The 24,039-nt window shown below is 41.6% G+C and overlaps 1 protein-coding gene across 1 annotated transcript; it reads left to right on the top strand.

Moving 5' to 3' along the window:
• The first annotated feature begins 29 nt into the window (after positions 1-29).
• Positions 30-16,822, top strand: SREK1IP1 (SREK1 interacting protein 1). The gene is made up of 5 exons (XM_076363009.1): positions 30-111; positions 8,310-8,357; positions 9,966-10,106; positions 12,213-12,291; positions 13,770-16,822. The coding sequence occupies exons 1-5, from the start codon at positions 99-101 to the stop codon at positions 13,957-13,959; spliced, it is 471 nt and encodes a 156-aa protein (XP_076219124.1). The 5' UTR covers positions 30-98; the 3' UTR covers positions 13,960-16,822.
• The last annotated feature ends 7,217 nt before the right edge of the window (positions 16,823-24,039 follow it).

Raw genomic sequence — 24,039 nt, 5'->3', positions numbered from 1 at the left:
TGGCACGGTCCGAGAGTGCGCCGCGCAAAGCCTTCCGGCGGTGAGAGGGGCCGGTGCAGGCCTGGGCCGGGCCGGCGAGGACGGCGGCGGGAGGCGCCATGGCTCTGCCGGGTAAGGGGCTCTCAGCCGGGTCTGCGGGGAGAGAACGGGCAATAGCCGGCTGACCCCGGGGCTGGCATGTTGGGAAGGGGAAATAAGCGGCGGGTTGACGGAAAATTACGCGGGGAGGGCGCGCGACTGCGCGTCGCGGTGGGAAGCGTGAGGCGGGGAGGGCGGCGGGGTGGTGCATCTCCCTAAGGCCGCAGGGGCTGCCGGTGGAGAAACGTTGCTCAGGTCTGCACAGCCGGTCTTCTAAACCAGCTGGCGTTGGGGCAGCGGGAGAGAGGGAGAGAAGGAGATGGCCGGGGGAGGTGGGGAGGTGTGGTCAGGCCAGCCATTGATGAGCGCAGCGATGCAGTCGCTTCCTTCTAGGCCTGTGGGGCGCCTCCCCAACGTTTTGGATGAGTGATGACCACGTGCTACGTTCCTGTCATCTGTTAGTATAAGCCACCTTCTTTAAACTTAGATCCGAAGAATGGTTGTTGCCAGACTTGGTTTTTCTCCTCGTCTTTTGTTCTGGATTAACGTTTGTGCCCCACTAGATTATTGTTCAAATAGACCCCTTGAAAACGATGGTGAGACAGGACAGGCAGAAATGCTTGCACTATTTGCAAGGTATTTAGATCTATGTTAGCCAAACATACAGCCGTTGCTTCATAATTTTTTCTTGATCCTGAGACATGAGGAGTGTTTCGTTGGAGAACAGCTGAACAAGCCTGAGCTTTGGTAAGCTTCTTCTCTTAAGAAAAGAGAAGACTTTAATAAGCTTGCTCCCATTCTAGAAGTGGTTCTTGAGAAAGACATCTCATGTTTGCGTTCAAAGGTTTCCAAAACTTTTTTTGCAACCTTGTGCTCCACTGAATGAATGAAGTCCTTAGTAATGGTTGCTGCTGTGTCAGTTGTTAGTTTTCTTGAGGATTAACACCTGGGAAGAAGGGAGTGAGAAAAGGAAGCTTCTAGTAATTTGTTTGCTTTTAATTGTCTAGAACGTCATCTAGTCTAAAACCCTGCTTCTAACGTTATTATTTAAAACCAAAAATAATAATGAAATTTCAGTCTCAGGAATTTGGTGGGAGTATTTGTTGACAATATTCTTGTCATCTGCTGGGTGTTTCTATTGGAATTCCTGACAAATGGCACCTGCTCATATTACAGGAGATTTTGTAGCATGTGCATGACTGTACTGACCTCCCTTGCATGGAATACCAAATCTTTCTTTACCTACAGGTCAGTTATGCTGTTGGGCTGAAGTTTACTGAGTATTTCAGAAAGCTGAGACAAAGTAGGTAGCTTGGGTGATCTTGCTTTTCTAGTCCCAAGGTGTAGCGAACAAGCAGATGCTGTTTTGAGTATTTCTTTGACATGACATTGCAAGATACAGGTATACTTTTGTTCCTTGCTTCTTGACACTTTCTTCCATGTTCCCTACCTCCTTACCTCTTGTGGGTTTCCCTCAAAAGATAGTCATAAAACAGGCACCTAAACACTGCTGAGCTTATAGACCTCGAAGGGGATATGTAATACTAAGGTTTTGGCATCCGTAGAAAACCATGTGTCATAATGGAATGTATGTATCTTTATTGCTTAGCTTTCCAGTACTCTTCAGGGCATAGACCAGTGAGTTGTCCAAGTTTCCAAGTTAGTTTTTCAACCGGGGGTTTGACGGTTTCTCTGTTATTTTGCGTAGAATTTTCTAAAGACAGTGCTTGTCTCAGTAAATCAAAGTTTAAATTCATGGAGCCGATGTACCCCCTTTCTGGATCTCTAATTTCTGTCATGGATTTCTTGTTATGTTTGCTTAATTATTTGTTTAAATAAATGAGCTCGTTTATTCAGAAAACTGTATATGACTGTTTAAGTTGCTGGTTTTTTCATACTGTATTCAGTTGGAAGATAGAAGGGCACCCTTTGATTTTGGAAATTCGGTTGTGACTTTCATTATGAATAGGCTCAGGTGATTAAAAATAAGACCTTATTCTATGATGTTTCCTCCTCCATTATAGTAACTTTTCAGTATCTTGAACATCCTTGGGTAGTTAAGATACTTCTATTGGTATTTCTTGGAAATATTGTTTCAGTTTTGTCTAAGGTTAATAAGCAATTTAAGAATATCATCCAGAGATCTGCCCCAAGACTGGATAGTTATGAGTGGCAGGATGTGTGGGATAGCATGGGCAAGTACCTAAGCCAATGGGCACCCCCAGTGTTTTGGAACTTCACCCCTGAACAAGTGCAGAATCCGGAAAAATTAGTAGTATATTTGGAAGAAGTATGCTGTCACTCAGGCAGGTCCAGAGACGCAAATCACTGCAACGTGCTGGGGCCTGAACCATGTTGACCGAGCCCTGTTCAACACTATTCAGTACCCTCAAGGGGAAGAGAAGGTCTCTGGATCTGACGACAAAATGACAGGCCCTGCGGCCACTCTAACCCCGGTGACAGGCACTGCAGCTACTCCAACCCCAGCGACAGGCCCTGTGGCCACTCTAACCCTGGCAACAGGCCCTGCAGCTGAATCAAAAAAACAACTTGTGCCAGTATCAGTTGCCCCTATACACAAGAAGAAGTGTTGGAAGCAGAAGTCGGCTCATTCAGTAAGGGATGAAGAAACCTCTTCTAAAAGGGAGCTGGAGGAAGAAGTGGATGAGGCAGACTATCCCAGAGTAGGGCTATCACGAAAACAGGAGGAGGAGAGCCAGCCGCTGCCCAGGGAGGAAGAAGAGGAAGAACTCATAAACGAGGCGGTAACCACCCGATCTCCATCCCTGAGTGAGCTGCAAGATATGTGAAAAGATTTCAGCTGTCGTCCAGGCGACATATTGTTACCTGGCTGCTCTGATGCTGGGATAATGGGGCCAGTAGCCTGGAATTAGAGGGTAAAGAAGCCAAGCAGCTGGGATCCCTTTCTAGGGAAGGGGGCATTGACAAAGTGATTGGAAAAGGGACACAAGTCCTCAGCCTTTGGAGGTGACTCCTGTCAAGCATGAAGGAAAGGTATCCCTTCAAGGAAGATGTTATACATCACCCAGGCAAGTGGACCACCATGGACAGAGGTTTCCAGTACCTGAGGGAATTAGCCATGCTGGAGGTGATTTACGATGACCTGAACAATGAGCAGTTATCCAAAGATCCAAACGAAGTCAAGTGCACATGACCCATGTGGCAGAAGTTTGTATGGAGCGCACCATTGTCATATGCCAACTCATTGGCAGTGATGACCTGGAAAGACAGAGAGGGACAAACAGTGGATGAATTGGCTGGTCAACTCCGGCAATATGAAGAAAGTCTCTCTTCCTCCCTCATCTCGGCTGTGGAGAAACTGTCCTGGAAGGTCCAGCAACTCGAAGAGAATAGGTCATACCCCCCACCTGTATGGACCAGTATCTCAGCCATTAGGAGTAAGTGTCCCTCTGCTCAAGAGAGAGGATATAGTGGATACACACCACGGGGCACCCTGTGGTTTTACCTGCGTGACCACGGAGAGGACATGAGGAAGTGGGATGGAAAACCTACCTCAGCCCTAGAGGCATGGGTACGTGAGTTGCAAGGAAAAACAATCACAAAAGGGGGTTCCTCCAGGAAAATTGCTGCTCCAGTTTCCAGCGGGCAGTTCCCCAGACAGAGTAGAAGGGCTGATCTTACTCCTAATCTTAATGAAGAGACTTCTGACTTATATTTACAAGAAATGAGAAATGAATACTATGACCAGGACTAGAGAGGCCCTGCCTCCCACCAGGTGGAGAAAAGGGACAACTGGTTTTACTGGACTGTGTGGATTCAGTGGCCTGGCACATCAGACCCACAGGAGTATAAGGCTCTAGTGGACACCGGTGCACAGTGTACCCTAATGCCATCAAGCTATAAAGGGGCAGAACCCATCTGTATTTCTGGAGCTATGGGGGGATCCCAACAGCTAACTGTATTGGAAGCCAAAGTAAGTCTAACTGGGAATGGGTGGCAGAAGCACCCCATTGTGACTGGCCCAGAGGCTCTGTGCATCCTTGGCATAGACTACCTCAGGAGAGGGTATTTCAAGGACCCAAAAGGGTACCGATGGGCTTTTGGTATAGCTGCCTTGGAGACGGAAGAAATTAAACAGCTGTCCACCTTGCCTGGTCTCTCGGAGGACCCCTCTGTTGTGGGGTTGCTGAAGGTTGAAGACCAACAGGTGCCAATTGCTACCACCACGGTGCACCGGCAGCAAAACATCACCAACCGAGACTCCCTGATTCCCATCCATAAGCTGATTCATCAACTGGAGAGCCAAGGAGTGATCAGCAAGACCCGCTCACCCTTTAACAGTCCCATATGGCCAGTGCGGAAGTCTAATGGAGAGTGGAGACTAACAGTAGACTATTGTGGCCTGAATGAAGTCACGTCACCGCTGAGTGCTGCCGTGCTGCACATGCTAGAACTTCAATACGAACTGGAGTCAAAGGCAGCCAAGTGGTATGCCACAACTGATATCGCTAATGCGTTCTTCTCAATCCCTTTGGCAGCGGAGTGCAGGCCACAGTTTGCTTTCACTTGGAGGGGTGTCCAGTACACCTGGAACCGACTGCCCCAGGGGTGGAAACACAGCCCCACCATTTGCCATGGACTAATCCAGACTGCACTGTAACAGGGTGAAGCTCCAGAACACCTGCAATACATTGATGACATCATAGTGTGGGGCAACACAGCAGGAAAGGTTTTTGAAAAAGGGAAGAAAATAGACCAAATCCTTCTGAAAGCCGGTTTTGCCATAAAACAAAGTAAGGTCAAGGGACCTGCACAGGAGATCCAGTTTTTAGAAATAAAATGGCAAGATGGACGTTGTCAGGCCCCAATGGATGTGATCAACAAAATAACAGCCATGTCTCCACTAACTAGCAAAAAGGAAACACAAGCTTTCTTAGGCATTGTGGGTTTTTGGAGAATGCATATTCCAAATTACAGTCTGATTGTAAACCCTCTCTACCAAGTGACCCAGAAGAAGAACGATTTCAAATGGGGCACTGAGCAATGACAAGCTTTCGAACAAATTAAAGAGGAGATAGTTCATGCAGTATCCCTTGGGCCAGTCCGGGCAGGGCAAGAGGTAAAAAATGTGCTCTACACCGCAGCCGGGGAGAATGGCCCTACCTGGAGCCTCTGGCAGAAAGCACCAGGCAAGACTCGAGGTCGACCCCTAGGGTTTTGGAGTTGGGGATATAGGGCATCTGAGGCCCACTGTACTCCAACTGAAGAAAGAGATATTGGCAGCATATGAAGGGGTTCGAGCTGCTTCAGAAGTGATCGTCACTGAAGCACAGCTCCTCTTGGCACCCCGACTGCCGGTGCTAGGCTGGATGTTCAGAGGGAGGGTCCCCTGTACATATCATGCAACTGATGCTACGTGGAGTAAGTGGGTCGCACTGATCACACAACGGGCTCAAATAGGAAACCCCAGTCACCCAGGAATCTTGGAAGTGATCCTGGATTGGCCAGAAGGCAAAGATTTTGGAATATCGCCAGAGGAGGAGGTGACACGTGCTGAGGAGGCCCCACTGTAATGAACTACCAGAAAATGAGAAGCAATATGCCCTGTTCACTGATGGGTCCTGTCAGCTTGTGGGAAAGCATCGGAGATGGAAGGCTGCTGTATGGAGTCCTATGCAACTAGTTGCAGAAACTGCTGAAGGAATAGGTGAATCAGGTCAGTTTGCAGAGGTGAAAGCCATCCAGCTGGCTTTAGACATTGCTGACTGAGAAAAGTGGCCAGTGCTCTATCTCTGTACTGACTCATGGATGGTGGCAAATGCCCTGTGGGGGTGGTTGCAGCAATGGAAGCAGAGCAACTGGCAGCACAGAGGCAAACCCATCTGGGCTGCCGCATTGTGGCAAGATATTGCTGCCCGGGTAGAGGACCTGGTTGTAAAAGTCCATCAAGTAGATGCTCACGTAGCCAAGAGTCGGGCCACTGAAGGACATCAAAACAACCAGCAGGTGGATCAGGCTGCTGTGATTGAAGTGGCTCAGGTGGATCTGGACTGGCAACATAAGGGTGAATTATTTCTAGCTCAGTGGGCCCATGACACCTCAGGCCATCAAGGAAGAGATGCAACATACAGATGGGCTCGTGATCAAGGGGTGGACTTGACCATGGACACTATTGCACAGGTGTTCCATGAATGCGAAACATGCACTGCAATCAAGCAAGCCAAGCGGTTAAAGCCTCTTTGGTATGGAGGACGATGGCTGAAATATAAATATGGGGAGGCCTGGCAGATCGATTATATCACACTCCCACAAACCCACCAAGGCAAGCGCCATATGCTTACAATGGTCGAAGCAACCACTGGATGGCTGGAAACTTATCCCGTGCCCCATGCCACTGCCCAGAACACTCTCCTGGGCCTTGAAAAGCAAGTCCTGTGGTGACATGGCACCCCAGAAAGAATTGAGTCAGACAATGGGACTCATTTCCGAAACAACCTCATAGACACCTGGGCCAAAGAGCATGGCATTGAGTGGGTGTATCACATCCCCTGTCATGCACCAGCCTCCAGGAAAATTGAATGATACGCTGGACTGTTAAAGACTACACTGAGAGCAATGGGTGGTGGGATGTTCAAACATTGGGATACACATTTAGCAAAGGCCACCTGGTTAGTCAACACGAGGGATCTGCCAATCGAGCAGGCCCTGCCCAGTCAGAACTTTTACGTGCTGTAGAAGGGGATAAAGCCCCTGTAGCGCACATAAAAAATATGCTGGGGAAAACAGTTTGGGTTATTCCTGCCTCGGGCAAAGGCAGACCCATCCATGGGATTGCTTTTGCTCAAGGACCTGGGTGCACTTTGTGGGTGATGTGGGAGGATGGGGAATTCCGATGTGTACCTCAAGGAGATTTGATTTTGGGTGAGAATAGCCAATGATCTGAACTGTATGATGTTAATTGCTATGTAATATTATATGCCATATCAATGATGTTACAATTAATGAAGAATGAACTTTGATGAAACTGAGCGAAGTGCAGTGATGATGGAACCAGAACTGACTTCAACATGAAACACCGCATACCATCTTCATCTTTCCTGCCCTGAAAGATTATTATGATAGATGGAGCCCAAAGTCATGGACTAAATGAACTCAATGGACATTTTATAGGGACAGCCCATAGACTAAGGGAATGCTATCTGTGTGTATATATATCAAAAGACAGGAAAAGGGGTGGTGATTAATGGGAATATATTGGAAAGCATGGGACCTGGGCATGACGTAGATGGTATAGAATAAGGGGTGGACACTGTCCTGGTTTCGGCTGGGACAGAGTTAATTTTCTTCCTAGTAGCTGGTACAGTGCTGTGTTTTGGATTTAGCATGAGAACAATGTTGATAACACACCGATGTTTCAGTTGTTGCTAAGTAGTGCTTACACTAGTCAAGGACTTTTCAGCTTCCCATGCTCTACCGACTGAGAAGGCTGGAGGTGCACAAGAAGCTGGGAGGGGGCACAGCCAGGAAACTGGCCAAAGGGACATTCCATACCATGTGACATCATGCTCAGTACCTAAACTGGGAAAAGCTGGCTGGGAGGGGGGGTGACTGCTGCTCGGGGACTGGCTGGGCATCAGTTGGCAGGTGGTGAGCAATTGCATTGTGCATCACTTGCTTTGTATATTTTTATTTTTATTACTATTATTATTATTTATTTTATTTTATTTCAATTATTAAACTGTTCTTATCTCAACCCATGAGTTTTCTCACTTTTACTCATCCGATTGTCTCTTCCATCCCACCTGGGGCGGGGGGAGAGTGAGCGAGCGGCTGTGTGGTGCTCAGTTGCTGGCAGAGGTTAAACCATGACATCTGGAATGTCAGATAGCTCTTACCGTGTTCACACTGTAACTAAACAAATGCATAAGCTTTCAGAGAAGTGCAATAATTATTGAAATTATAATGGAAAGGTGATAATAAATCAAATGAGGGTTTGGCAATAAGTTATGTGAAACTAAATGATCCGCAGCAGTTTATACTAGCCAAATTTGTTCTGATAGATTACTGTACAGAAAAGTGACCTTAGAAATGCACTGTTTTGCTTTTAAGTTTTTTTAAGAGATCTTAGTGTACTTAATTCTCTGAGGAGTGATCACTCCTGTCTGTGTATTGACATTATCAAGCCAGATTTAAAAGAAACTTGAAAGTTCTGTTTAGTAACACCTAATTGATGAAATTTTCTCTTTCAGGTGGAAATAAGGATAACATCAGAGCAGGATGCAAGAAGTGCGGCTACCGTAAGTCTGTATTGAGCTATATGAAGATACAGTGTTTTCTTCAATTTATGATGTTAGAACTGCCTTTTGAGGAGGGGGGGAAATAAAAAAGATGTGTTCTCCGTTGTTGCCCAGACGTTTGTCAGTTTAAATTACCATAATTTTTAAAATGTATTTATTTCTTATTCATGCTCTGGCTCCTCACGCCTATTGCTGCTTTTGAAAACCCTTGAGTTTCTCAGAAACAAAAAAAAATGTATGCTATTGTATTCATATATACTATATTTGCAATGCAATTACTTGAGAAACTTTGAATGGAAAGCATAGTCTTTGATATCTACTGAGATTAGCATTTGTGCTTCTGAGTCTCACTGCAAACTTAGGCAGGCATTTCAGCTCAAGTCCAATCTGTTTTAACAGAAAAAATAATTTAGAATCTGTATGATCTTCTTCGCTAAGAAAACATACTTCTTTGTGCATTCTGTATTTCAAGAAACAGTTAATTTTGTTGCTTACAAGTTCTGTAGTTAGCATTTAGCTCATGCTTTGCATTATGCTCTGATCATATGAGCATGTCTGTGGCTACTCTCCTGATAAATGGAGACAGGTCTTAGTGAAGATTTTAATTTGTTAATCACTAACTCTCATTTTTAGAACAATGGAGGGGTGGACACTGTTTTGCAGTGAATTGTGTTGAACTTTTAACAGTGATTTAATCTTTTTTATGAGCATTATGTGGGTTGAAGGGGAAAAAAGCTTGCTTCATTCTTTCACTGTAGACTTTGTCTCCAACAAATTTTGTCAATGTGTATCTGTATCTTTGTGTATCTGTTCTTCCAAAGGAACATGGATATCAATATAGATTTAGTGCTTCATTTCTACATGCAGTAAGTATCAGAAGCTTTCTGGAAGAGAAGGAAACTTGTAGTGAAATTACACAACCTGTATTTATGTTCCTAAAAGCTCTGTCTTCAAAATGTAGGTACTTTGATATGAAAAAGATGAGTTTATTTCAATTGCTACTTGAATTCCTGTGTCTTTAGCTTAGCTTCTCCCAAACCATATCTTCAATTTGTTTTATTTCTCTTTATTATTCCGAAAGGTGTATTCAGCACAGGGTTTCTAACGCTGGTCATGATTATTGAGATGTAACTTAGAACGCTAAAAATACTAGTCAAGTAGTAGCTTAGTCAGTATTATGTACTGGTTGTTAAAGATTATGTCTCATAAGCAAATAGGATTCTTCTATTTCACTAGAGGGAGACAAAAAGAGTGATATAACACACTTGCTGTAGTTTTTTAAATATTTCACTTCATGCTTTTAGGTAATTTCTTCAGGAAGGATCTGAGACCATTAAAAAATAGAAAGTAAAGGTTGGACAAAATCTTTACATTAACAGAAATAAGAGACAGGTCATAAAGCACTATTAAATGGAATAACATTGCACAAGAATTTGTCAAAATTCTTTGAGGCTTTTTCAAAGTAAGCCTTCTCCCTCCTTGTTCACAGATTGCAGCCTAGCCTTTTTTCACTTCTCAAAACTGAGTAGTACTAAAATGGATGTTCTTTATTTTCTGGTATTTTTTGGTAAATTGTAATTTTTCTTTCTGAATATTTGTTTTGTTCAGCTGGCCATCTAACATTTGAATGTCGAAACTTCCTCCGAGTAGATCCTCAAAGAGATATTGTTTTAGACGTTAGCAGCACTAGCAGTGAAGACAGTGAAGAAGAAGAACTACAGAGATTGCAAGCCATGCGTGAAAAAAAGAGTAAGGTGGTTTTTTTTTCTTAAAGAGTAAATTGGTTAATGGTCGTCTGAAGTACTGGAACGCTCATTTTATCCTTTTTGATAACTACTATTACTTCTTTTAGCCTGTGCTTTAAAAGTAGGTCTTTTACTTCATGTGTTCAGACTTCAGAGATTTGATACACCCACATCTTTTTTTTAAATTATTAATTCCTGTCATAGGAAATTAATAACGTACCCATTTGGAACATCTCAAAAAGGGCTCCTAAATACAAGAGATAAGAAGGCTGTTACTAAGAAGCTGCTTAGGAGAAAATGACATGGATGTTCTGAGTTAATCTTTTGAATATAGCATGTAGTTTAAACATCTTAAAGTTGATAGTAACTCTTAAAACTAATGACAAATTATGACAGCTGAATTTCTCTCCAGTTTCTAAGTAGTCTTTTGACTGGAAGAGCTACTGAATTGAATTTCAACATTCATATTTGGAGGAGTACTGTTCTGTGTTTTGAAGGTCTGAGCACCAACTGTTTGTCAGAGAGAGAATAGATGGGTTATTTAGCAGATACTTGAGTTCATTTGAATTTGGACTCCAAAGAGGCTGTTTCCCTAAGTAAGAAGGGGAGGTTGTTCCACCATAGCATGTTTTAAATGAATGAATGAATATTCTTCCCCTCTGCCCCTTGAAACGTCATGTTTTGTTCTATTGCTCTCGTATTCCAGACTCTACATTCAGTTCCTACTAAAAATGCTATTTAGGAAGGAGAAAGGATAGATAGAACCCTGTAATTTGCTGGAACACTTCAAAAGAAATGGATAGTCTGCTTGTCAGGAGTGCTGAATTGGTACTGCAACAGTTCTGTCTTGGAACAAGTCTCTTTGGAAAAACTTGTCCCCACTTATTGTGTACTTTTGGATGTAAGGGGTTTTTTTGGCCCTAAACTGATTGAAGATGGATATCTGCAGGAAAAACAGCTGTTTACTTGATCTTGTAATATCCCTGTTTATTATATATTCTTTCTCAAACTGTGGCAGCTATGTGTACTGTAAGGAGATATGTACCTCCAACTGTCAATAACCCAGGCAGGACTTTGCCATTTTCAAGTGGCTTCACCTTCTCAAGATTTTTGCACTGTTTGCACTTAGAGTTTTGCACGGTTTTCTTAAAAAAATACTGTGCTTGTTCACACATTGTTGTTCCTGGTTTTTAATTGCTCCAAAAGCAATTTGCTTTTTGTAACTCATACTGAATTCTTTCAAATTTCTCTCCAGAACATACAGACCAGTAATTTCTATTTGTGGTAGCAAATAAATAATTGCACTGGCATACAGACTCTACGAAAAGTTATTTGTATGATAGAAATAAGATTAAATGCTCAAAATTAGCTATCTGTTTTAAGGATAAATTGTAAAGCCAGTATTTTCCTGTTAGCTGACATTGTAATGTGTATTTATGTATTGGATTGGCATTTCAGAGAATTCAGAAATACTTTTTGAAATGGTATAGAAAAGTCTAAGGTTAGAAATTTCATCTAGTGTGATAAAAATATCGCTTGTTAAGTGAAATTTGAAGATGCTATACAATACTATACAGTGTTAGGGCAGGAAACAAACATGACCAGATGAGGGGTGACTCTTCTGCCAATTTTTGTAGACAGTATATTGATAGTCAAATTTACCTTAGTTATGGCATAGCTATTTGTGAAGTGTGAAATGAGGATGTGTGAAAGTAATTCAGGTAAGCCTAAGAGAACACTCTTTTTTTTGTACGTTCTAGTTAAATGTTTTCAGACTTTGGCAAGTCTTTTAAAATACAGAAGAATGGATATGAAAACCTAAAGCAGATGTAAACATATAGGAAAAGTCACAACTTTTTACTATGTTTTACAGGCGTTCCTTCATTCTTAGTGCTTAGATCAAAGCCATTAGAATGTAAGTTGTATAAAAAGTTCTGCTACTCTGCAAAATATATCTGAAATTACTATACAAGACCAGAGTTTGGAGGAAGGAAAAGAAAAACTTTTAACAAGAATTTTGTAGTAACTTCACATTGCTATTGAAGCCACTCTTTTAATGCTGATCTTAATTCAGACAAGCGTTTTGTAAACTGTAACTTTTTATCCATAGATTTAAATGAGGAGGAAGAAAAAAAGAAACAAAGAAGAAAAAGCAAAGAAAAAACAAAATTAAAGAGACCAAGAAAAAGGTAATTTTAATTTCAAAACAGAGCTTTAAAATTTTTTCTGATGTTTGGGTTGTTTCTCAGAAAACATTGCATCTTTTGATGCAACTTTATTTGCAAGTACATCTTTGGTTTGAAAAGCTTCCTGTTTTCCAGTGAGAACTTGGTTTTTTTAGTAATGGTAAAGCCACAGGCTTTCTGCTGAGTTAGGACCATGGAAGTCTAGAAAGTTCTATCAAGCTGGAGGACTGCAGGTCTGAGAAAGCAATGCTCCCTCTGACTATCCAACACTAGGCAAGATGTGGTAGGAAAAGAACAAGGAGTCAGGAGGATTATGGGGTTGGTCCCCAGCTTAGCTCGCATGGAGGAGCCTCCCTGCAGTTCAGAGACCCTAAGATTCCCTGCGTGCACACATGCTTGTGTAGAGACACACACACATGCATACAGATGCTCTGAGTAACATGTAACTATCAAAAGGAAAACTTCTGCAGTTTTACTTAGCTTAGCATGTGTTGAGTTTTAATGTTCCTGTTATTGTAGAATCCTAAAAAAACTGTTACTCCAGTTTCAAAGAAAAATGTCATAATACCCAAATTTATTGTGAATCTGAGTTTTGGCCTGATGACTGATTTTTTTAGATGAGACTATAGGATGGTTAGTCATTAGGACTGTTGATGAGACAATATCCCAGGAACTGCGCTGAGAGCTAGGAAATGTATAATGTATTTGGAGGCCACAATAAGATGTTTTTCAGAAATAAAGAAACAGGATTTAACACTGGTTGTATTGGCATTTTTCCCCCTATTTATGTAGTGTAGTTCTAACTTACACTTACGAAGACAGTAGAAAAGAGTCCGTCCACTGGCTGTAGTCTTTACATGCAAGTAATTAATAGTTAATCATGTAAATAATAGCACAAAACTGCCCTCTTAAGTGTAATAATCAGGACTTTTCTTTTATTGTCATCTTAATTCTTGTATGTTTGTATTTACTCATCACTGCTGGTTAGACCAATATTACCAGCTGCAAGAGCATCCAAATTTGTCATACCTGTTTCTCTTAGATTTTTGCATGAGAGAAATACATTAAGATTTGTCTGAAGGCATTTCTGTAGCATCGTTATTGATTATGTGGTATTTTAAAAGCTGGAAGCTCTATCTTAATGTCATACTTTCAGTTTTCTGTCAGTCTGTACTCTTAGTCCTTTTCTTATTGAAGGTTGAAAAACACACAAGTTGCCTATTCCATTGTTAATTAATCTGTATTGTAAACATAACTGCTTTTCTGGCACAATAGTCTAATTAGAAAAGTCATTGTTCAGTTGAACATGCAGACTGAGATATCATAAGCTTTCCAGTGGATGCCACTGTACGAATTCTACACCAAATTTGATTTGTGACATTATATAAATACTGAAATTAAAACCCCCACATTATTCTTGTGGCATTTTCCTTCTTTAATTGCATATCAATCTGTGTGTATATATTTTTTTTTTTTACTAGATCTTCCTCACCAAGTGCAGCTGAAGAGGATGGGCCAAAGTCAAAAAAACAAAAATCACACAAAAAAGAAAGGGAAAAGGAAAAAAAGAATAAATCTAAGAAAGGAAAACATCATAAAAAGGAGAAAAAGAAGAGACGAAAGGAAAAAAGTTCATCTTCTGATAGTTCAGACAGTTCTAGTAGTGACTGAGGTGCTGGCCTATTTTTGTGTTCAATTCTGCAGAGAAGATGATTTTCCTTTCAAATCAAATTTATTTATGCTTTGCAATGCTGTTGTTTTAAAATGAGATAGATATATATTTTTAAGAAATCTATTTGCAAATATCAGTGCTTCAAATTATTAAATGGACCATTTGGGAAAAAATTCGCTCTTCTATTTCAAGTTTATTAGTACTAAACCATGCAAGTTTAACTAGTTCTTCAGTCTTATTCTTAGTTCAGTTGTGATTAGTTGTGTTTGGAGACCTTTACACTAGGATATGGTAAACTTCAGTTTGTAAGTCTTTGTGTAGAAAGATTTGGACTTAAATATGCTTAATGTAAGAATGGTTAAATCAAATTTTGAAATTCAAGTGAGATTTTCTATTATGTTATCCTTTAAATAAATGTATGTTTTGCATAACATTTTCTACGTACATACATTAATCAGTAAGTGCAAATATGAAATAGTGTTTGGGTCTGGAGAAGGGAAAGAATGGGCAATGAGAAGCTAAAAGAGATTGCTCCTTCAAAATTATCTTCTAAAATTGATCTAGTCATAGACTGTGAAACACCATTACACATTCTTTTGGCAGGATCACAGTGAGCAAGCTGAAAAGAAACAAAAGTGAACAAAAGCTATTAATTTTTCAAAATCCTTTCTTTCTGCCTAGGTTTTGTTCTTTTACAATTACAGCCATTTCACTTTTGACACAGATGTAAAGTGCCACTTCCTAACACTAGATGACTGTCCAGCAAGATTGTTTACAAAGTTCTAAGAACCATGTTAATACAGTATGCAGCGATTAATGCCTACACTAACTGAAACAGGAAATTCAAAGACTGACAATTGACAAGAATCGTGAAGCCTCCATTCATTCTAATAAAACTCCCATTGAAAAGTTAAAAACCGAACAAACAAACCAACCTCTTGTGGAATGTACGCAATCTATCATGTTGAAGTTGGTAGCAAAATTTACCATTTGCTATTGGGAGCAACATTAAGTATGTCAAAATTTTATGACTGGATTCTGGGGTATCCAATTCATATCTTGTACTGTGGTAGGGTATGGGTTCAAGACAGACTGATGCTTTTGAGTTGAGCAGATTTTAGCTGTACAATCCTACCCCAGAAATGCCTAAATCTCAAAATGCCTATGTTTACAGCTTCTTGAAAATGCTCTTCCTGCCTGCGGTTTCGTTTCTTTCTGCTTAGACACAGAACTGCTTCCACCTGAGCTGCCTGGCATACAGCTGCAGTGTAAGTCTCACGGGAGTCAAAATATGAGGAAGAGCAACACCTAAGCTTTCTTAACAATAATAACCATTGCCTATGTTTTCTACAGTGGTTTAGAGCATTGAGTCAGTACAAAATGTTTTACGGTATTTTAAAGGTTACTGCATTTGACCTGGAAGTGAGATACCTAGATCTAACTCTGTCTTTCAAACTTTTATGTCTCAGACCAGTACCCTTATTATTGGGCAGCTTGTGCTGTAGACGCTGTGCTAGGGAACATAAAGATCAAAATACTCATGGAAGCCACAAAGAGAAATGATCTGCAACCTTCTATGTAGGTCTCTCAGTAAAGGATGGCAAAGAGCCCTTGCATCTGCTCTTTTTTCTTACTGGCTTTGGTCCAATCTAATTTTTCATGTCATATATCATGATTTCTGGGATGGGCTTGGATAATATAACTGAAGAAAGACTGGACTCCTTAAGTAGCGGATACCTGTGCATAGTATAAGGAATATTTCTTTCATAAGTACTAATCTAACACATTCTGCCACCCTGTTCACTCTAGTCTCCTTAGTGTTGCTGTGGCTGTTAGAGCTTATTTTTGACTGGGTTAATTCTCTAAGCCAGTCATTCTGTAGAGAGCAACGGGGGACTTGTGGGCTAGTTAAGCCAGTACTGTTGCCAAAGGAAATATTTAATCAAGCCACAGCTTAAGACAGAACTCATTGTGATTTTTTTCCCCTAAAATGTTCCTTACTTAATGAGATTGGAAAGGTTATTGGAGTTAGGGTAATTCAGAACTCGTATGTAATTCTCCCATGATCTTCTCATGATCTCCCAATGATCCCGTGATGCCAACTCTGGGGAATGGGAGTTTGTACCTTATTTGTTTCTTGATGTTTGAAAGCTTCATCTGAAGACAAGGAACTGAAGGGAAATTTTACTGAGCTTTCTATACCAGAATGGCTGAAGAGTTTATTAAACAACCCTTATTAGAGTTACTATATCTCTATGCATAAGTATAATTTATTCATCAAACTATATTTAATGACAAATCAGAGAATGGATAGAGGCTTAAAGTTCAGAAAAGCAACTGGTATGTATTTTAGTAGTGTTCCTTATACTTTTGTGTAGTTTCAAATAGCCATTTTAGATTTGAGTTCTAATTGTTGAAATCAAAAGATTACCTATCTAAATAATAGTGCAATTACCTTCCATGTAGCATTACAGCAGCTGTTTATGGTAGTTACAAAGGTATTTTGTATAAGAGTTTAAGGCATGAATTTCAATGTTCATGTTTTGCCACTTGTTACTAGCGTACGTAGATTTTCGTATTGGAAAAAGTCTTTTCTAATTTGAACAATTTAAATATCATTATTCTCTCAATTCATGCATTTATGTAACAGAATATCATGTGTCAGCTTATTTCTCAGGCCATATTCCCATTTTATTTACAAAGATGTACATTAAAGTCAATAGATTTTGCCACAGAAGTGGTCAAGATTTCAGGTATATTAACTGATATATCAAGGAGATGCTGCAATGAACAGTTCTCTGCCAAGTTAATATTTGCTAATCTTTAAAAGTGATATAAAAATAAATAATACTGTTTTTCTTATTTGATTTAGCCATAATTTTTGTGAGTCTGATGTGTTGTAACATGTTTCACTTGAGTCTCAGCCTGAACCAAAACGCCTACATTGGTTCCAGAAAAAGAATCACAGAATCATAGAATCATTAAGGTTGGAAAAGACCTCTAAGATCGAGTCCAACCGTCAACCCAACACCACCATGCCCACTAAACCATGTCCCTAAGTGCCGCATCTACATGTTTTCTAAATACTTCCAGGGATGGTGACTCAACCACTTCCCTGGGCAGCCTGTTCCAATGTTTAACCACTCTTTCAGTAAAGAAATTTTTACTCACGTCCAATCTAAACCTCCCCTGGCGCAACCTGAGGCCATTTCCTCTCGTCCTATCGCTAGTTACTTGGGAGAAGAGACCGACACCCACCTCGCTACAACCTGCTTTCAGGTAGTAGTAGAGAGCGATGAGGTCTCCCCTCAGCCTCCTTTTCTCCAGGCTAAACAACCCCTGTTCCCTCAGCCGCTCCTCATAAGACTTGTTCTCCAGACCCCTCACCAGCCTCGTTGCCCTTCTCTGGACACGCTCCAGCACCTCAACGTCCTTCTTGTAGTGAGGGGCCCAAAACTGAACACAGTATTCGAGGTGCGGCCTCACCAGTGCCGAGTACAGGGGCACAATCACTTCCCTACTCCTGCTGGCCACACTATTTCTGATACAGGCCAGGATGCCATTGGCCTTCTTGGCCGCCTGGGCACACTGCCGGCTCATGTTCAGCCGGCTGTCAACCAGCACCCCCAGGTCCTTCTCTGCTGGGCAGCTTTCCAGCCACTCTTCCCCAAGCCTGTAGCGCTGCATGGGGTTGTTGTGACCCAAGTGCAGGACCCGGCACTTGGCCTTGTGGAATCTCATACAGTTGGCCTCGGCCCATCAGTCCAGCCTGTCCAGGTCCCTCTGCAGAGCCTTCCTACCCTCGAGCAGATCAACACTCCCGCCCAACTTGGTGTCGTCTGCAAACTTACTGAGGGTGCACTCAATCCCCTCATCCAGATCATCAATAAAGATATTGAACAAGACCGGCCCCAAAACTGAGCCCTGGGGAACACCGCTCGTGACTGGCCGCCAACTGGATTTAACTCCATTCACCACAGCTCTCTGGGCCTGACCGTCCAGCCAGTATTTTACCCAGCGCAGAGTACACCTGTCTAAGCCCTGAGCCACCAGCTTCTCCAGGAGAATGCTGTGGGAGACAGTGTCAAAGGCCTTGCTGAAGTCCAGGTAGACCACATCCACAGCCTTTCCCTCATCCACTAGGCGGGTCACCTGGTCATAGAAGGAGATCAGGTTGGTCAAGCAGGACCTGCCTCTCATGAACCCGTGCTGGCTGGGCCTGATCCCCTGGTTGTCCCACACATGCCTTGTGAGTGCCCTCAAGATGAACCGCTCCATAATCTTCCCCGGCACCGAGGTCAGGCTGACAGGCCTGTAGTTCCCCGGATCCTCCTTCCGGCCCTTCTTGTAGATGGGCGTCACATTGGCAAGCCTCCAGTCATCCGGGACCTCCCCCGTTAACCAGGACTGCTGATAAATGATGGAGAGTGGCTTGGCGAGCTCCTCCGCCAGCTCCCTCAGCACTCTCAGGTGGATCCCATCTGGCCCCATAGACTTGTGAGCATCCAGGTGGCATAGCAGGTCGTTGACTGCTTCCTCTTGGATTATGGGGGGTTCATCCTGCTCGCTGTCCCTGTCTTCCAGCTCAGGGGGCCGAGTACCCTGAGGATAACTGGTCTGCCTGTTAAAGACTGAGGCAAAGAAGGCATTGAGTACCTCAGCCTTTTCCTCATCCTCGGTGACAATGTTCCCCCCTGCATCCAATAAAGGATGGAGATTCTCCTTGGCTCTCTTCTTGTCGTTAATATATTTGTAAAAACATTTTTTGTTGTCTTTAACAACAGCGGCCAGATTGCGTTCTAGCTGGGCTTTTGCCTTTCTCATTTCTTCTCTGCACGACCTAACAAGATCCCTGTACTCTTCTTGAGTTGCCTGCCCCTTCTTCCACAAGCGGTAAACTCTCCTTTTTTTCCTGAGTCCCAGCAAGAGGTCCCCATTCAGCCAGGCCGGTCGTCTTCCCCACCCATTCTTCTTATGGCATATGGGGACAACCTGCTCCTGCGCCTTTAAGACTTCCTTCTTGAAGAACGTCCAGCCTTCCTGGACCCCTTTGCCCTTCAGGACTGTCTCCCAAGGGACTCTCTCAACCAGTGTCCTGAACAGGCCAAAGTCCGCCCTCCGGAAGTCCATCGTTGCGGTTTTGCTGCCCCCCCTCCTTACTTCACCAAGAATCGAGAATTCTACCATTTCATGGTCGCTAAGCCCAAGACAGCCTCCGACCACCACATCTCCCACCAGTCCTTCTCTGTTAGTAAACAGCAGGTCGAGCGCGGCACCTCCCCTGGTAGGCTCCCTTACCAGCTGTGTCAGGAAGTTGTCTTCCACACACTCCAGGAACCTCCTACACTGTTTCCTCTCTGCCGTGTTGTACTTCCAGCGGACGTCCAGGAAGTTGAAGTCCCCCACGAGAACAAGGGCTAGCAATTGAGAGACTTCCGCTTGTAGAACGCTTCATCCGCTCCTTCATCCTGGTTGGGTGGTCTATAACAGACTCCCAGCAGGACATCTGCCTCGTTGGCCTTCCCCCTCATCCTTACCCATAAACACGCGACCGTATCATCATCATCACAATCATTGAGCTCTAGACAATCGAAACACTCCCTAACATACAGGGCCACCCCACCACCTCTCCTTCCTCGCCTGTCCCTTCTGAAGAGTTTATAGCCATCCATGGCAGCACTCCAATCGTGAGAGTCACCCCACCATGTTTCTGTGATGGCAACTAAGTCATATCTCTCCCGCTGCACAATGGCTTCCAGCTCCTCCTGTTTGCCGCCCATGCTGCGTGCATTGGTGTAGATGCACTTGAGCTGGGCTATCGATTTCGCCCCCAGCATTGGCACGCCACCCCTCGGCTCATCTCTAGTGAGCCTGGTTTTATCCCCTTCCCCCTTCAAACCTAGTTTAAAGCCCTCTCAATGAGCCCTGCCAATTCATTAGTGATATGAAGTGACATTCAGCAGGTTTAGGTATCAAAGCAAGACTTCTAATATTAAAACTCAGCTATTTCTTCCCTCCTATCAATTGTTACTAGCTTCGGTTTTCATGAATCACATTTTCAAGGGCAATGCCTGATGTAACTGCTGCTGTTGTACAGGCCCAAGATATTGGTTGTATGCCTGCTACTCAACAAGCACCAAAGATCTTATAATATGAAGGTGATGCCAGTACAAACAAGGACTCTCATTCCCTGTCAACTTATCTCAGTTACAGAATTAAATGCCTGTTTTCAGAAAGAAAGACAAAAATAATGCATGTGAGTAGTATATGGCGTAGGATGAAGAAAAGAAATGAAGGCAAGGGCATGTGAAATGGATAGAATAATGAAGGGTCAACAACCTCCATACGCCTTACAATAAGCTCTGAAATGCAAATCAACCTCTATCAATAGGCATCAGTAAACAAAGTAGATACCTAGTGTTTCCTTCAGTCTTCTTTCCCAGATAGCGGAAGAAAAACGTGCACATCTGCAATCCACCCACTAGCTGGGGAACAGACTGTGCTATAAAATGCACCAAAGGCTGGAATCATTGAATCAAAGCTGAATTAAGCTATTGTTTTACAAATAGCTAAAGGAAATACACATTCACAGCTCAAAAATTACAGCTTCACCATTCTCTGCAGTGTGTGAGACACCATGGAAAACCCTTTAGTCTCTTTCATGATGTAGACTATATATACACTTTTTTATGTACCTAGAGTAAAGGAAAGTTATTTTCAGCACAATCGAATAAGTTTGTATAAGATGTTTTAACTTAATTTGAATACATATCAGATTGGAAGGGGGGTTCAACAACAATGCAATAATCTTTTTCTTTTTAGACTTTGCTAAAGTTACATTTCCATGCTTAGTAGTTTTCACGATCTTTAGAGGCATTTTATCAATATGAACATACTTGCTATCTTCATGATCTCTTAAACTTCTGAAGTATTTTGGTTGCTACTAGCATCAGTTTGCAGCGTGAGAAAAGTAATGTGTACATCACTGATCATTTAACAATTTAATACTAGTTTTCTGTTTTACCATTACATGCTCTTTTACCATCAAAATTTGTATGAATATTACACCATCACTTGTTAAGTTTACATTGTTTAGATTATGGCATTCAGTAGTGTCAGCTTGTGTTGTTTCCAGGAGTTTTTCCTGAGTATTTTCTTCAGGCTAGTCACATAGTTACTTTCTTGTATTCTGAGCTCTCTTCAATGGTCTGCGTTGGTTCTTGTGCAGCCTGCAAGGGAACATAAATGAAGGACAAACAGAAGTGTTAGCCATAGGTACCTGAGAGGTGGAACTAAAACAAGAAAAATAAATTCTGAATGATACAGTATTGTTACACAGCTCTGCAACTGAAGGGTTTTGTCTTCTTCTTACTTTCAGCAATAAATCATACTGAAGAATCATAATATAGCTAAGAATTGCAACAAGGCAATTATAGCTAGAAAAAATTGCAGTGTCTAACTATGAACTTGGAACAGACTGAGTAACTTTACAGGTTTGATCTTTAAGGAAATCAAAGCTGCTGAGATAATCAATGCATATTGAACTCTCTATTTACTCAGTGCTTTTATAGTTGACAACAACAAAGCAAGTCATAGCTTCAGGTCACTCCAAGGAATATCATGAGTACTGAATCTGACACGGTGCTTGTTGTCTGTTTCATACAATAATCAGTTCCAGGAACTTCTGAGCTGCACTTTCAGCAGTTCATCTTTTGCAGTTCCTCACATCTTCTCTCCCCAGTCAAAAAGGGTCCAATCTGCATGTATGCAGAACAGAATGTCAAACATCACAAACCTTTTAACTCAACTGATTATTCAGTAGTGCCCTGCAGTGTCCACAGTAGAGCCAGCATTGAAGCTGTTAGAAAGTAGTTCTGACATTGCCATGTCCTGGGGACTCACCTATCTTAATTTGTCAAAATTACTGTACATCAAAGACTTTTAGGCAAAACACACACTTGGTGCCTCTTACCACAATTCCTCAGCGTTAGTACCTGAGAAGGGCATTCATGGAGATTCTAAGCTGCAAATCACAATAAAAAAGACCAAGGATGGGTAGAAAAATATGCCAAAATGCTTCTATAATAAAAATGCCAGAACACTGAAACTGTTCACAAGAAATTCTAGTATAACAATCATGAAGATGAATTTAGGGGATAAAGAAGAATATGAGATGATGTGGTGGTAGCAGAAGATAAGCAATTGTATTGTCCCACTAGTGGGGTCCTGTACCCAGTGTGCAATAAGCCGATCTTGCACACAGAGTCGAGGTATTTATTTATCTCATGTTTGCGCAAAGATGGGTGCTAGGTGGTAATTCCACAAAGCTAGCACACCACACAAAAGAACTACACCATATTTATATTGTTACATGATTAGTAAAAGCCTGCCTAAGTTCATGCGCCTTTGTTAGTTATGTTCAAATTAGCCTCGCTTGCCATGTAAATTAGCATGCATGCTCCTTGCAGGTGTGGGGGGGCAAGTCTTTCCAGTCTTGAATTGAGTTGGTGGTCGTGATCTCCCCCTGCTGCCTTTACCTTTCCCCTAGTTACCACAGTTTTTTTCTGACTTCTTGTTTCTTTGGCAATCATCTAGCCTCCGACGCCTTCTAGGGCAGGATGTTCCCCTTTTATCAGTCTTTTAGTTCTTCTTCAAGGGCATAGCCATTGTAAGGCATGCATTGTTTATACAAGGTAATCAGTCTAGTACAATGAAGACTACAGTCTAGGTATTAATCCAAACATATGGATACTATTGCAGAAGAGGTACAAGAATGAAGAAACCAAAGGGATTAGAGAAATGCAAGTACAAGGATGGAAAAGATACAAGCAGTCTAAACCACGATTATCCAGTACAGGAAAATCCTTTCCTGTCAAGAATATGATATATTTTTATGTTAAAAAAAATTGATAAATGATTTGAGAAAGAAGATCAGAGGGAAATGTTTGTCTAGAAATGCAAATATTCTCCTAAAATGTTGTAGTTTGAATAACAGCAATAAAGGAGAAAAGTCGGTAATAGAAACAGGCTATTTAGTAGAGTTCATTTAAACTATAGCATAGTATTAAAAATGTGACTAACTATTGTTTACAATTTTCTGTGTAAGCTAAATATTTGTCCCACTAAGAAAGTATACAGTGAAGAATAATGAATAATCCTTATTTATCTGTATTGTATATAAATATTCCTGAGGCTTTAACTTAGTGTAATAGTTTGTAAAATATCCTGGCAGAATTTTGACCATCAGAGAATTTCATCAAAGAATTAAGTTGAGCTGTAAGAAACACGCTGTATAATAACAATATATGAATATTGCCTTAGCATCCTTTCGTCCCAGTGCACTTTAAAGCTTAGTAGTTATACGCCACCTTTACGGATCCTCTATTCCAAACTGCCATGACAATAGTATGCAGTGATATTCTGAAGATATAGTTCGCAAATTACAATGTTCATCTATATAGAACTCCTACACTTCATTAAAAACCCCCAAACTATAGCTTATTTTGGGGACAACTCCACTACAGTAATTTAAAACTGAAGACAGGTGGTCCTATGACAATGCAAACAAGAACGGCTGATCAACTTCAGCAACCAATTTTTATATGTACACCTATTTCAAAATATTTGATCAAAGATTATTTAGTATCCAGCCCAGATCTGAGGATAAGGGAGTTTCAAGACTGTTTTAAATATACAGAAATGCTATTTTAAGCTATGCTCCATGCTTGTAGTGTTTATTTTAAATTCCTGCTGATTACTCATTTTGCTCTATTTTAAGTCATTTGTCCTCTTACATGAACTTCAGCAAAGTCCATAAAAACCAGCTGTTTCTTCAGCCAAACCAAGTGTGAACAACTTTTCAGACTTGAACCTAATGGAAATTATTTTCGTGCTTGAAGCAACTAATCTTTTAAATGAACAAAATATTGGTGCTCTAGTTTGCAGGAAAATTTAGTCAGTTCATGAAGAGACAATTTCTCCTGTTTCTCTCTCTTTACTTTATCACTCTTTTCACTCTTATCTCTCTTTTCTTCCATTTGCAGGGTAAGCATCTATTCCAAAACAGTTGACCTGTATTA

The sequence above is a fragment of the Aptenodytes patagonicus genome, chromosome Z (assembly GCF_965638725.1).
Source record: "Aptenodytes patagonicus chromosome Z, bAptPat1.pri.cur, whole genome shotgun sequence".
Taxonomy (NCBI): Eukaryota; Metazoa; Chordata; class Aves; order Sphenisciformes; family Spheniscidae; genus Aptenodytes; species Aptenodytes patagonicus.
The sequence above is the reverse complement of the archived record's forward strand: the minus strand, read 5'-3'. Positions and strand labels throughout refer to the sequence as shown.